Source organism: Pogona vitticeps, chromosome 5 (genome assembly GCF_051106095.1).
Source record: "Pogona vitticeps strain Pit_001003342236 chromosome 5, PviZW2.1, whole genome shotgun sequence".
NCBI lineage: Eukaryota > Metazoa > Chordata > Lepidosauria > Squamata > Agamidae > Pogona > Pogona vitticeps.
In genome coordinates, this window is record NC_135787.1 from 65,095,168 (window position 1) to 65,110,068 (window position 14,901).

Here is a 14,901-nt window from a genome sequence, read left to right on the forward strand (position 1 = left end):
CACATAGATTAGAACTGTAGTCTTTTCCAAAAATGACTGTCTGCAGCTTTCAGAGGTGTGACTGAAAAACTCAGTTATGGTTTATTCATGTCATGATAAGAAAGATACCTTTTTTTTCTTCATCTGCTCAATGGTAATTGCTAGATATTCCTATTGCTTGATAATTATTGCTCATAGCCTCGAGTCAAAATATAATGAAACTACAAAACAACAAGGCAATGACATGGTAGTAAAAATATATGCCATATCAAAACTATGGCCTTACAAATTTGGCTTAAGCTTAAGCTTAAATAAATTTTTTAATGGTCTTTTAAACTTCATCCCCTCCAAGAGACCAAAAACAGTTTGTTTATAATTTTGAGCATAATTCAAAACTAGAATTAGCATGTGACATGAATTCCCTGGGGCTAGAAAGGGAAACGTTCAGGAAGCCCAGTAGAGCCAGTCATCTCTACTCCAGGTTCCCATTTTCTTAAACCACATCAAACTGATTTTCCAGTTGGGGGCACTAGATGAAATAGAGGGACAGATCTCTTGTATCTTTAATAGTTGTGTGAAGGAGGAACTTCTAGCAGGTGTAGCTTGTATTAAAAACTGCACCTGGCCAACGTAACTTCTGGACTGACAACATTCCTGCTCACTAAGTAGGCTACCACCCTTTATGTCTAGGAGATCCCCAGGCCTTACAGGATAGCCCTGAGAGACAAAGAAGACAAGGAACAAAGCATTGCTGCTCTTTTCTGGCTCCAAAGCAGAAGCTTTAACTCAGCAGGAGTGTGCCAAATGGCTAGCAAAGCAAATGGATGCACTACCAAGCCATTTGACTGCAGTATTAAGCAAAACTAAAATGATGCTGTGGATAAATAATAGCTTCCATTTTGGTGATCCATGTCTTCCTTGGCAATGGAGCAGCGGTCACATTAGCCAAAACCCATGATTTATGCCCTCAGATTCCCAATAACAAAATGGCAGACCCAAATAGTCAGTCGAGGCCTGCCCCCACATATTACAGTTGCTAGTGGAAAGCATATTGTACTAAAGATGGTAGGCTAGCTGGTTGCCGTGGAAGTCCATCTGAAGACAGTACGTCTAGTTAGCAGAGCTACTGCTCCAGCCTTGAAGGTCTGATTATTCAAGTTGACTGATCATTAAGTGCAGCTTGTGCTCCCAAAGAATGGCAGTCCTCCCAGAACTAATTGGGATGTAGAACGTAGCATGAGAGAAGTAAATTTCTTCCCGTCATGGGTTTAGTGTTATGATGTTTCATTTGGTGTTCTTGTGCACTTAGTTCAAGACCAGGGCTGGTAAAAACAGAACAATTTTATCTGCAGTCTGAAGTAGTCTTAGCAGATGTCACAGTAACACATAGTCATGACCCACTTGCCAAGGACATGATTAGAGTCAGCTACAGTATAGAGCATTATGTAATAGTTTGTGAAAGATACCAAATAATCTCTGGGCACTTTCAGAGGTCACAATAAGGCAGGACTTCAAGGGAACTTGAGTCTATTGTGGGCAATCATTGTGATGGCTCCCACAGCCACTTGCAGTAGGAGTGGATGAACAGTGGGTCTGGTTGATTGGCCTGATTTGTTTGTTTGTTTGTTTGTTTGTTTGTTTGTTTGTTTATATCCTGCCACTCTGGGCGGCTGTAATTAGTGTAATATTAGTGTAATATTCAAATCAGGCAGCGTTTACCATTCTCTGTGTTTTTGTTTCTTCCCTGAAAAGCTAGTGAAATAAGCATAAAACCAACTTTTTGTTATTTCCCTGATCTGTCAGGAGAGAGACAAGTTTAAGAGCCAGCTGCTGCGAAGTTTGGACACTGCACTAAAAAAAAATCCATGGACCCAAGCCCCATGGCTCATTTAGCCACTCCCACTGCAAGGGAATGGTCAGACTGTGTAGCAACCTGCATGCTGACTCACCCACTAACAAGTCAGAATTTATTAGAATTCTGCCTTGAATGTAATATACAGACCCACCCAGTGAATCACAAAAATATGTGGCCTCTCATTACAGTTACAAAATGTGTGTATGAATATACTTTTACACTTCTAACTCAGTAAACAAATGCTTTCAATGCCTAATAACGAAAACCACATATTAATACATCAAGATGTAATCAAAGCATAGTGTTTTTGGCATGACAAGAGAGAAGCTGTGGCCTTATACCAATCATCTAACCCATTATTGTCAACTCTTGCTGGCAGTGGCTTTCCAGGGTTTTAGGCAAAACTATTAGCAAACTCTACCTTGAGATCCCTGGCATTCTCACATGGACACCCATCTAAGTACTATGCAGGCCTGACTGTATTTAGTTTTTGGAATCAGTTGAGATTGGTGTGTTCAGAAGGGCATGGTAATGTAAATCAATGGGGATGAAGGTCAAACCTCTGATAATAACTCAGAAAGATATGCCCGTAGTTTAGTCACACCAAGCAAGCCTCCGATGTTTACACAGAGCAGAACAGAAATGTCCCTTTCCTCTCTCTTCTCTTGATGATTTATCCTCAGTCTTATTGTTTGTTCAGGAAATTACACTTTAAAAATCTCTCTCTCTGACTTTGAGGATGAACAACGTTTTGCCCAGTATGAAAATTTCTGGGTTGCAGATGAGCAGGTAATAGCAACATAAACTTTGTTATAAGGCACCAAGCTGTTTCTGTTAGAAGTTAAGATTCTAAATATCACATGGGAAGCATATAAAAAGAAAGATGGTCATGTTAGTCCATGAGAGCAAAACAAAATCAAACTCCATGATCAAACAGTACCTTTATAAAGATAAACTAGAATTCCACAAAAATGTGTAAGGTGGAAATTTTCCACATATGCCTGTATTAGCCTAAGTTAGTCTATAAATGTTTGGATTTGGACCAGGAAAACCTCTGACAGTCATAAGATGATCCTGGAATAATTGCTAATTTTTCTACCTTACACACCTCATAGGGTTCCTGTGAGGATAAAATGGGATGTTCTGTATATCTCCTAAAATTCTTGAGTAAGAATGGGATAAAATAATGACCAAACTATGATTTATGTTTTAGAGGTGTGACTTCTGATTTTGTCTTGCATAACTCATTGTGGCCATGTATTGGATCATTCACAACATTAGGTTTTCCACATAGCAGCCTCCTCATAGTGCTAAGAAGATACTCTTCTTCAAAATCTAACATATCCTATTTGGGGTTGGGTCTGGAGTGTGTCATCCTTAGAGCAGCCCCCTGGAAATCTGAATTAGTTGTGAGCAACTGAAGTCCTACTGATTTCAACTGACCTACTCTTAGCATGACTTCGTCTGAATCTAACCTTTGATTTTCTCATACCTTTTCTTCCTTACCTTGATTTTCTACTTGTCCCTTTCATTGTCTCTGCATGCTGAATGAAATGTTGCATGATTTTTTTTTTCTCTTTACAAATAATTGTGCCTGCTGGTTTCAGGGCAAATTTCTCAAATGCTGAGATTATGCTTTACTTCGGTCATTCTTGTGATACTTTTCCCAACTCTTCACTAGAATTCCTACACAATGAATTGTGGACAATATTCTGGAACGGCTGGTGACTCCCTCACTGGGGGGTTTCACCCTGAAGTGAAATGGTGGGCCAACCACCAAGGAATGAAATTCAGTACAAAAGACAGAGATAATGACAACTATGAGGAGAACTGTGCAGAAGAGGATCGAGCTGGCTGGTGGTTTAACAGGTTGAGTATATTTTCATCTAATCTGTATTTGAAATATTTTACTATGATTTTGAATCTGAACATGTTTGTACTTATACAGATTTTCTATATTCAGATAGGAATGCAGCAGGTTGCATTTAAGTTAAACATATGCAATTGTCACTTTATTTCATACATGCCTGAAGTAATTTTAATTGTGTGAAATGTTCATGGCATTTATTGCAAACAAGCTGTGGTGTAGGAGGGGAATAAATGTTTGCATGCATGTACCTTAATTCTTTTTGTAGTAAGCAGCATTCTATTGAAATATATATTTTGCTGCATACTAGAATTTAGGGGTCTGTTTGCTACACAAGAGATTTCTGGGAGTTCCAGTCCAAGAACATTTGGGGACCTGAGGTTGGGAACTACTGTTCTAAACCATGGAAAGGATGGACAGATAAATAGATGTGCCCAAGCATATTCCCCTCTTCATTATTTTCTCAATGTATATGCATATTGCTACTCTTAGTCTCACTTCCTTCCTCCTTCTTCTGACCTAACTTCCAAATTCTTCTTCTGTTCTACTAAAGAGCCAGAACCACATAGCTCCTGTATACTAGTTTCTTGAACATATTTGCAAACATGGAATCCATCATTATGAACATGTATAAAATAAGTTCAGAATTTTGTTTGGCTTCTGCAATATCCATGAGTGGATTTCTCCTATAATAAACAATAGGTGTTATTTTTGGAGTGATTACTTTATCTTAGTTGTCACAATCTCAGCAGTAGGCTGTTTTACTCTGACAGGCTGTGTAGCTCAGTGGTTTAGATACAGAGCCAGAGGCTGGGAGTTCAGTTCTCCACTGCGCATCCCAGCAAGGCCTGCCTGTGTGGTCTTGGGCAAGCTGCACAATCCCAGAATGGCCCCTGAAGAATGGAAGGGTAAACAACTTCTGAGTACTCTGTACCTAGAAAACCAGGAAAAGGGTCACCATAAGCCAGAATGGACTTGATGGCACATTATTATTATTATTATTATAGGAAATTATTATAGATACCAAGTAATCCTAACAGTACCCCCTCCCACCATGCTGTGTTTTATCTTAGCCCTGTTCCCAACTTTGTAGGCAAATTGCAGCATCCCTGTCCTAACACACAGATCTGCAACTTGGCCCTCGCCCAGATTAGATGTGACACTTGTAGGACAAGAAATGAATGAGTTAATAAATGTGAACAGGCGTGACTTTTCACCCACTCTTCTCAAATCACATCATGTTTTTTAGCATGGAACCATAATGATCAGTCAGACAGAATATTATAAGTAAGGAAGACTCTCGTCCCATACCTTGGCAATGGCAGTTCTTAGGGGACTTTAATGACAACTGCCACAAACATTTGTCAACACTGGACCTTATTGCTTGCAAAATATCGCAAGGCAGTGCAGTTATGCAACGCCAGTTACAGAAATATGCATGTTCCTTTGGAAAAGAGTTGCCTTGTACCTTTTTAGAGCAATCTAAATACACTTGGCAAGAATTGCCACTCAGAATCAGCTTCACTCTTTGTCTGTACTGCCCTTTATTTGCTCTAGATTTCTGCAGGGAAATTGCCCAGACCTGCCCATTACATAATGCCTCACAAGCTGCGTCGCCAATGTCTGCTAGTGTCAGCCCCATGTTTGGGCTGATCTGAAGCCAACATTGACAGTGTGATAGTACAATTTGTTTCACCTCTCATCAACACTAAGGTGATAAAAAGGAGGAAATTAACTGATGTGTAAACCCTGTTCCAGTGAAGTCAAAAATTCCACTAGCTTCAGTAGGAAATATGTTTGTTGTTGAATCACTAGTGAATATACTGAACTGACTCACATTTTTAAGAGTCACAGAATAATTATGGCAAATCAGTTTTTATTACTGATTTATCAACAAAAGTTCAAAATTTAGTTTCTTTCCATATGGTTAACAGAGTTCATAGTTATGGGAAGAGCCCTCCCTTACCTTTGCACTTCCCTGTATCTACTGGAAATAGTTTGGAGTTGAGAGAACAGATGGTAGGAAGAAAGGTAAAAATTTTCTCCCCATTCACATTAAGTTAAGGAAGGAGCTATTCAGGATCCAAGCTGCAAATCATTTGCTTGCATGCAGAGGAAAAGTACAAGTTATTGGACTGCAGTACTTTATGTGTTTAATTGGATATAAATCCTACTATGTTCACTAGAGCTTACTTTCAACTCAGATGTGCAGCCACATTTGGATTTTGTATTCTTAATATTCATCATAAGTGGCTTATCATCTGATTGTTCCAAGATCAAAAAAAGGCCTATGAATAAATTCTGTTTGAGGAGGATTGACTTTTAGGCTATGTATACCATAATGTCTAACTAGCTTATATGTTCTAGTAAACACTGTGGCAGCATGCAGTGTGCATGTCCTATATACACCTCAGAAGCTGAAGAAAGGGCACTTATTGGAAGACAGGGCAGGAAGTGACTATATTTTGCATTGCAGGGAAACCTACGTAAATCACTGTACATAGTCTAGAAGTTGGCACAGAACCACTACACCTTCTGAAACACAGTATATATAAAGAATGGGATTAGCTGCTTTAATTGGATTATGGTTTGGTTTGATTCACCCATCACTTGGATGGTTCATGGCCTGATTTCAAATGTTGCAGGATAAGCAAGGCAGGGAAAATCATTTATCATATGATTTCAGTGAAGCACATATTGGTCATCTTTCCATCAAAGTTGTGCAGTTGTATATATTTACTGAAAAGGCACTGTGTGCCTTCTAGGTGCCCTTTCCTACATTTTTTTGAATTAGTTTACCCTATTTAGTCCTCAGGTATGTGGACTAAAAACTTGAAATGGAAAAAGGGGCCCTCAAAAAGAGATCCAAACTGGTCTGTGGACAAAGACACAACAAAATTGCCTCCTGCAGAGTTTGAGCAGGCTTTAATAAATTTTTCAGGAGTACCCTTTGAGGTCTGTGATATCTGCAACCCTCAGACTTTCAAGAAGTTATCTGCCCCTGCTGCAGAATACACTGGAATAAAAACATCTAGGTAGGCTGAGCCTTACAATTAGTGATGATTTCTGCTAAGTCAGAAATCATAACACCCTGCTATAATTTGTACTCTGTAAATATGAGAAGCTTTGGGACTCAGAGGAATGGTTCTGCATCTCTTTAACAACTGACAGCATTATTGTCTGATGGTGATAGTGTTGTCCACTGCCTGAAAACCACCGTGTCCATTCATCTCTCTTTTTGCTCTGCTGCTGGGGTTTTTTTTTCCAAAGCTCTCTCATCTGTGCCAAACAATGAAGCATTCAGAGGGAGCAGTGCTGAGTGCAGAAACAAAATGGGCATCTCCAGGCAGGAGAAAGCACCAACTGTAGGTCTTATAGCATATGTATAATAAAAGAAGATGTCACTCCCTGGGTTGCCTTACAGAGAGAGTTGCCACCTGAATAACATCTGCTATTTTATTATGAAGAAGTTGTTTTCCCCCGAACAAGTGATCAGAAACACTGTAAAAATGACCAAGGAAGAGGCTAATCCAACTTGCAGCCCACAAAGCTGAATCATCTGTCACCTCTATATGTCCTTCCACCCGAGATTCAGTAACTCTTCTGATTTTACTGTCTGACCGAGACCATAAAACTAGGGGATTATCATGAACCTCACAGGCTATGGGGATCAGGCTTCCTATGCAGACATATCCATCATCATGTGCATCTTTACTTGGAAGTTATGTTCCATGGCATTCAGTGAGGATAACATGGCACACCATTTAGGACAGACCTGGGCAAAGTCTGGCCCGAGGGCCACATACGGCCTGCGAGCCACTCCTGTCTGGCCCGCGGACAGTTTTGAATATCAAAACCATTTTATCTAAAGTTGATCAGTTGCTTATCTTTAACATATCGCAAAAACCTCTTTAGTATTTGTGAAAATTAGGTAAAGGTAAAGGTTCCCCTTGACAATTTTTTTGTCCAGTCGTGTTCGACTCTAGGGGGCGGTGCTCATCCCCGTTTCCAAGCCATAGAGCCAGCGTTTGTCCGAAGACAATCTTCCGTGGTCACATGGCCAGTGCGACTTAGACACGGAACGCTGTTACCTTCCCACCAAGGTGGTCCCTATTAATCTACTCGCATTTGCATGCTTTCGAACCGCTAGGTTGGCGGGAGCTGGGACAAGTGACGGGTGCTCATTCTGTCATGTGGATTCGATCTTACGACTGCTTGGTCTTCTGACCCTGCAGCACAGGCTTCTGCGGTTTAGCCCACAGCGCCACCACGTCCCCCTGCGCCACCACGTCCCCCTATTTGTGAAGATTAACAAGTTTAAAATAAAAACAATCATAAGATCACTGTTTCATTTTATTTTTAATTAAATTTGGTTTGACCCCCAACTTTTTTCATGTGGCCCCCCTATAGAAATTAATTGGCCACCCCTGATTTAGGAAGTGCCCCTGCCTGCCTCATGTCCTGTCCATGAGAGAGGAGGAGGAGAAACAATTGCTGAATTCTCATCTGCTATGTTTCAGACTTTTTATTTTATTACTATATTGGCCAGAATCCCCTAACCAACAAGCCTAAAGTAGCTCGTCCAAGTCCTGCCACCAATCTGTTGGGCAGTGTTGCATTTCCTGCTCATGTCTTTCAAGATGCCTCCTGTGCTGACAGTGTAACTGACAAATAATTCCACTGGAAAGATGGTTTGTCACTGACTAAAATATGTACACAAGGAACAGGGAGGAATGATACACAGCAGCAGCAACTTCTCATTTTCCGTCCCAGACAGAGTACATGGGAGACCTAATCAACTCACTGTGCCATCCTCTCAGTTTCTACTCAGAAGTAAGTACTAATCTCTTTACTAGAACATATTAGGAAGAGCTTCCTGACAGTAAGAGCAGCTCCACAGTGGAACAGCTCAGAAAATGACATTCTTTCCTTCACTGGAAATTTCTTAGGTAGACATTTGGATGGCCATCTGTCAGGGATATTTCCGCATCGTTGGGGGTTTGGATCAGGTAATACTTGAAGTCCCTTCAAATGCGACAGTTCTATGATTCCATTATTCCCAAGTGTATAGGGTGTGATCTTGTATACGCAGTTCAATGGGAATAAGCTATACTAATTTACTGGAACTTCTAGGCAGACGTACCTATGACTGTGGCACTAATGTGTGTATTGAGGGAAGACTGTGTTTTGGTTTGTGGATGTGAGATCTGCCAGCCAGAACACTGGCTGCAATTTCTTCTGCTGTCTTGCTTTTCAGCATAGAGGCACTGTTACTATGCCAGACATGGAGAACAGGACTTTCTCAGTTTCATATTTCCTTGTTTTCTTGGCATCTAAAATGTCCCAAGAGTCATGCAATACAGAGTTGTTGTTTTCTATTGAATGTCTGTGTTGTTGAATTCCAGAAAAGGCACTTTCCTCCCAAGGCGCTGGAAAACCACCGGAAGCTGGTGTGGGCAGGGCACTGCTAAATGGGCCAATATTCTGATGTAGGATAAAGGCAGTTAACTACCCCTGGAGTTCACAAGTATACTTTCTTGCACTTAGAATCCTGAAATATGATCAGTAACATAAAATATGTAATATAATCACCGACAATACTTCACCACTATTTATTTCTTAAATCATTTATTTATTCTTAGTAGCCTGTCTCAACAGGCATTCAAGGCACGGGATATGTTGTTCACACTTCATCAAAGATCAGAGATGGTGAACTTCATCTACAAGCTTCCTCCACTATTATCTCTGATCTGTTACTGAACTGACAAAGCTATTTAAAGCCCACAAAGCTGTTGCATGGAACAGAGATCTACTTTGCAGCTAAGGGAAGCTGATCCATGAAACTGGGCTTTAGTTAGCTCTCTAGAAAGCTGTGATGTTCCGGCTTACTTCTGTGGAGATATGCAGAGAAGTGAACTGTGCTTTGTAGGTGTGGTAGTAGGGTAGTAGAATGTCCAAATTGTTCAGAACTTTCATATTTCACCACTCCTACCACTCAATCCTAGTTGCCAGGAAACATAGCTGGGAGGATGCTATTGTACCCATGTGCTACTTGTGGCCTTCCCATAGAAAACACTGTGATCCAACACAGAGAATGCTCTGATCCAACATAGGCTTCCTTATGTTGTTGTGTAAACCCCAGTTAGCATGGGCCAGTCCCAAAGTGTCAGGTGGGGGTGGTAAGTTTTGTCCTTAATTCAAATGTGACCCCCTAAGTATGGCTTGTTATATTCACCATAGGAGAAAATTGCAACCTTTCATATGGTCTAAGTGTGTGTGTCTGTAATATGAGGTGGGGGTGGGGAGAGGAGCTTTTAGGATAGGACTGAGGTAGAAGCTAGATGTACCTGCTATAAGAAGGATGGGAAAACATTTTTGGCCTGGGTGACAAATTCCAGCGTGGGGAGGGCCTTGGGAGTTGAACTTTAGCAGTGGATAAGGCTAAAGGCCCAGGGTAGGGCTCAAGGAAAATGCTTGAGGCACAATGTAGTTTTGCTTTCTCCCATGTTTGAATTCTGGAAATTCTGCTTAAAAACAAGCTGGCATGAAATTCCTTGTAATCTTTATTGGATGGGTGAATCTGTTAGTCTTGATTTCCCCCCCCCCCAATCTGAAAACCAGACATTTTATTACATTCTGGTAAAGAAACAAAATTGCATCCATCCCTATTGAGAGGAAAGGAGGCGGTATAATGGGAAAAATGTCCATAACCTTGTAATAAGCAAATCCCTTCTATGTGTACTTTTCTCATCATGACAATGGACCATTTTACTTATATCTATATTTCCAGGTACTGCATCCTGCTAGATATATTTTCACCCTGCTGCGAAGCACACTGTCTTCTTTTGACTTCCTCTAGGATCTGTACTGCAGTCTGTTGAACAATGCTTTGTTCATATTTTGTTCCAGTTCTGAAGCCATAGACAAGTTGACTCACAACTATATATCCTGCAGAAGACACTGTTCCAACCTCCAGGTGGCTAACAAAACAAAAACAACAATACAGCTTCATTCCCCCCCCCCCTTATGAAAATAAAAGCTTGCAGCATCATGGAGAATGTTAAAGTCAGTTTTCAGGGAGGAAACAGAGAAGGCTGCGACATGTTAGGGCCAAAGAGAGGGAGGATTTTGCTATAGCCAATGAAAAGGTAGCTCAGAGAATCTAAGCTGTTGGCGGATCGCCAGTTTGCCTATATTTAACCTGCACTGAGATTTCTTAACAAATATAAATCAGTTGCCGAATAGCGAGGCTGAGTGTAATTACTTTTGTTCTGTCATGTAAACCCCACTCAGAAAGTTCCCCTGAAGCACCTAACCAAGGAAATACATATAGCCAAGATTCTTTTGTGGTTTTCCCCACCCCTCCCCTTTGCCAGGAACCTTTTTCCTCGGGACAATCTTCAGATTTAGAAGCATTCCCTCTGATGAAGTTGATTAGCAGGCTGGCACTAAAACTGCAGGGAAAGGGGGGGGGGGGAGAGAAGACAATAAGAGGCCCTTCACTTTGTGAGGGAAAAAGTACTGCTTTTCAAAAATCCACACTTATAACTGAAGCCTTGCTACATGGTAGAGAAACAGTCATTAGATTTTGAGGTCTGGGACTGGTTTTTATGGCTGTACATCATTAGATGTACTATACATCATCATCAAGAAGAGACCACAATGGCATCTTGAAATCTTTTCTTGCTTTGGTTCATTTCATGTCTTTTGACTCCAGTTTATGGTTTAATCCATTTAGAGTGTAACTAAAACAGTGTTCTACTGTATGCCTGCCATGCTGGCTGAAGATTGTGGGGGCTGTAGTTAAGCAGGTGAGATAAAGCTACAACTTGGTATCTTTCAGATATTTTGGCCTGCAGCCTTATAATCTCTGACTGAAGTTTATAGAATTATAGTCCAAACCAGCTGGAGGACATTGGCTTACCTATCCATGTTTGATACTTCATGTGATCCAGGAGAGTCCTTTAGATCAGCAGTGGACAGCACGTGGCTCAGGGCAAAAAATGCAAATCCCAAGTATTCTTGACTCCCAATAACCCCCACACTGCCATGAAAGTTTTTTAAAAACTTATCAAGCTCTCAAAATAAATGCGGCCTGTAGAGAACATGAGGGGCAATTTGGCCATGTTTTCAGCAGGTGCCCATTATCCTGTGAGTCTTCCATGCCCTGATTATTTCTTAAATCATGTCTGGGGGGAGCACGAGAGGATTCAACTGGCTTTTCCCACTTAGAGAACCCTCAATTCCCTAAGAAGAAATGTTAGTGTGTGGGTCATTGGGATGGCCCTCCAAGGTGCAGAGTGTTTCTGGCCCTTCAAACCTCTGGCATTTCCTTATCCCTGCCTTAGATACCAGTAATTATCCTTTTTCTCTTTCTGCAATGGTTCTTTGTTTCCTGCTGCCATTTTTGCAAAAGAATTCCAGGTTCCTTTGTCAATGTGCACTTTCTTGTTCTGGAGGATTATATTCTGTAGGTGTTACAGATACAGATGTGTAATGGAATTCTAACACAGTCTGAATGGAGGAATGTATATGTTAATATATATGGGGAGTGAATTCTGGGGATCAGTGTTGCCCCTAGGAGAGCCTCTATGAGCAGTGCCACTCTTAAAAAACAATATTTGCTTCTAATTTTGAAAAAGCAATTAAAAAAGGCACCCCCCTCACAAAGCAACATCCTTCACTTTGTTCTGGAGTAGAACTGCCAGTCCTGGAGGCTTTTGATTCACAATTCCATGTCACTTCCTTTTTCTGTGCAAAAGGACAAAGGTGGGTGGGGTGGGAATGATTTAAATAAATAAATAAAATAAATAGTATGGTTTGGGGAGAGCTCTGGGCCCTGCAAAAACAACTTTGCCCATTTGATGTGGATTTTGGATTACATGGTTCTCATTATTTCTGACTATTCTCCCTGAATAATCCAAGAAAGCTTTTTTAAATTATTATTTTTAATGGACTGTGACGCAAGTACGTACACCACATTTGCCATGTGCAGATACTACACGGGATAGATTATGCTTTATAAGAATCTAAAAGATGCCTTTTCTTTCTTTTTGTCTTTTCTATCAGATGCCATTCTGCCAACCTGAATGGCCTGTACTACAATGGACCCTACTCAGCGACAACAGACAATGGCATTGTGTGGTTCACATGGCATGGATGGTGGTATTCATTGAAATCTGTCGTCATGAAAGTCAGGCCCTCAGACTTCCATCCTAATGAGGTTTAAGTGTGTTTCAGGCACTCACCTTTTAAATCAATTAGTTTGAATTGTACTGTGATATTTGCTTTGCTGGGATTTTGCTAGATATAACTTTGCTAAGGGATACTATACATTGTACACAATTTGATGCAGGGTTAAGTTTTCAGTAGGCTATAAATGTGCATAATTCTGCATTGGCAAATAGCTTTTGCACAGAAATGGAGCCCAAATGTATAGTGTAGATATGTGATACTACCAGTTTTATACACAATTGAAGTAAACTACTGTTTATGGCCTCCGATTATGAAGGCCTTTGAATTAAAATAAATTTCCATAAAGTGATTTTATGACTTTGATCAAACTCCGGGAGGCAGTGGAAGACAGGAGGGCCTGGTGTGCTCTGGTCCATGGGGTCACAAAGAGTTGGACACGACTTAACAACTAAACAACAACAACATTTGGTATATCTATGGCCTCATCATGTCATAGTCTGGAATTAGGTAAAGGTTCCCCTTGACAATTTGTCCAGTTGTGCCCAACTCTAGGTGGTGGTGCTCATCTCCGTTCCCAATTCATAGACCTAGCGTTTTGTCCGCAGACAATCCTCTGTGGTCACGTGGCCAGCGTGACTAGACACGGCACCTGGTTTACCTTCCCACCAAGGTGGTACCTATTTATCTATTTGCATTTTGCATGCTTTTGAACCGCTAGGTTGGCGGGAGCTGGGACAAGCGACGGGAGCTCCCTCCGTTGCGTGGCTTCGATGTTACTACTGCAGGTCTTCGGACCTTGTAGCACAGAGGCTTCAGCAGTTTAACCCACAGCGCCGCCACCACGCACTGGAATTAGGCCCACACTTAAGCGTCTTTTACTGCAGCCACCAAATAAAGGCGTTGTAGACAAATTTTCAAAACTTTATGAAGCTTTGGGGCTCAATGTGTTTGCCTTTACAGTGTCCCATGAATCTGTTGGTTTTGTACAGCAGTGTAACATAGCTACCCTGTGCTAAGCAACACTATTAATCTAATTCACTCCTTCTTTTCCTAATGATTTACACCCCTCACCACTAGAATATATTCTAAATTCACATGTGATGCAATTCAGTTCTTCAAATGCTTTAAACTAGTGACCTAAATACTGGAGCTTCATTATGTATAGTCTGCAATTTTTGTAACCCTATATCCTGCTTGTCACATTATATTTATGTGGGGTCGAAGACTGGGGGAGGTGGATTTCATAAGGGATGCAAGAGTAAGCGAAACAGAGTGGAACTGGTGAAGCAGATATTACTCACAGCACATTAGGCGCGTCCACTGTGCTAAGCTGTTTGACAATCTGTAATATCTGCTATTCATTTCTGTGTGACTTGTATTGATTAAAGAACTGGGACACTTCAGTGAATACCAGCTATGTAACAGACTCTTAAGCAGAGAGAGTTCAAGGCATTTTCTCTCTCCAAATAATGCACTTCTCTCCCCGTTTAGGAGAGATGTGCACTGGAATATCATGTGTAATTTCTAGAGCTCAGCTCAGTGATGCATAGTTCAATGCACGAATTGCAATGCTGTGTGCACATCACGCCCACCTATTCGCTACTGTCTACTCCATTAGTAACCACACTACTTCACCAATTCTGCAAACCAAACTACTGCAGAGGTATAAATGATGGAGAGGAGTGGGAGATAATATGGTCAGTGGCAGGCCACCTGGAATGGAGTAAGTTGACTAGCTGTAATAAAATCCGTGTTAATTACTCTGAAAGTTTTCTCTGTGAACGCACTTTAAACTAGATTCCATACATTTATTATTTATTTATTACAATAAAGTATCACAGAAAACTATGCATAATGCCAACCAAATGGAAGGTCTAGAATGGGGAAAATATATTAGCTAAAACAATTTAATTAAAAAATCTGATTTAATGGTTTTTGTGGGTTTTTTGGGCTGTTTGGTCATGTTCCGGAGGTTTTTCTTCCTAATGTTTCGCCAGTTTCTGTG

At 40.8% G+C, this 14,901-nt stretch overlaps 1 protein-coding gene across 2 annotated transcripts in view; it reads left to right on the forward strand.

Annotated features, from left to right (window-relative positions):
- The window catches only part of FGL1 (fibrinogen like 1), a 44,542-nt gene extending 31,297 nt beyond the window's left edge, over positions 1-13,245 (forward strand). For both annotated transcript variants that reach the window (XM_073001337.2, XM_073001338.2), the window contains exons 6-8: positions 2,535-2,623; positions 3,516-3,703; positions 12,771-13,245. In XM_073001337.2, coding sequence (XP_072857438.2) covers positions 2,535-2,623; positions 3,516-3,703; positions 12,771-12,930 — 437 coding nt within the window. In that variant the 3' untranslated portion in view covers positions 12,931-13,245. The remainder of the gene's footprint in view (positions 1-2,534; positions 2,624-3,515; positions 3,704-12,770) is intronic.
- Positions 13,246-14,901: the final 1,656 nt, after the last annotated feature.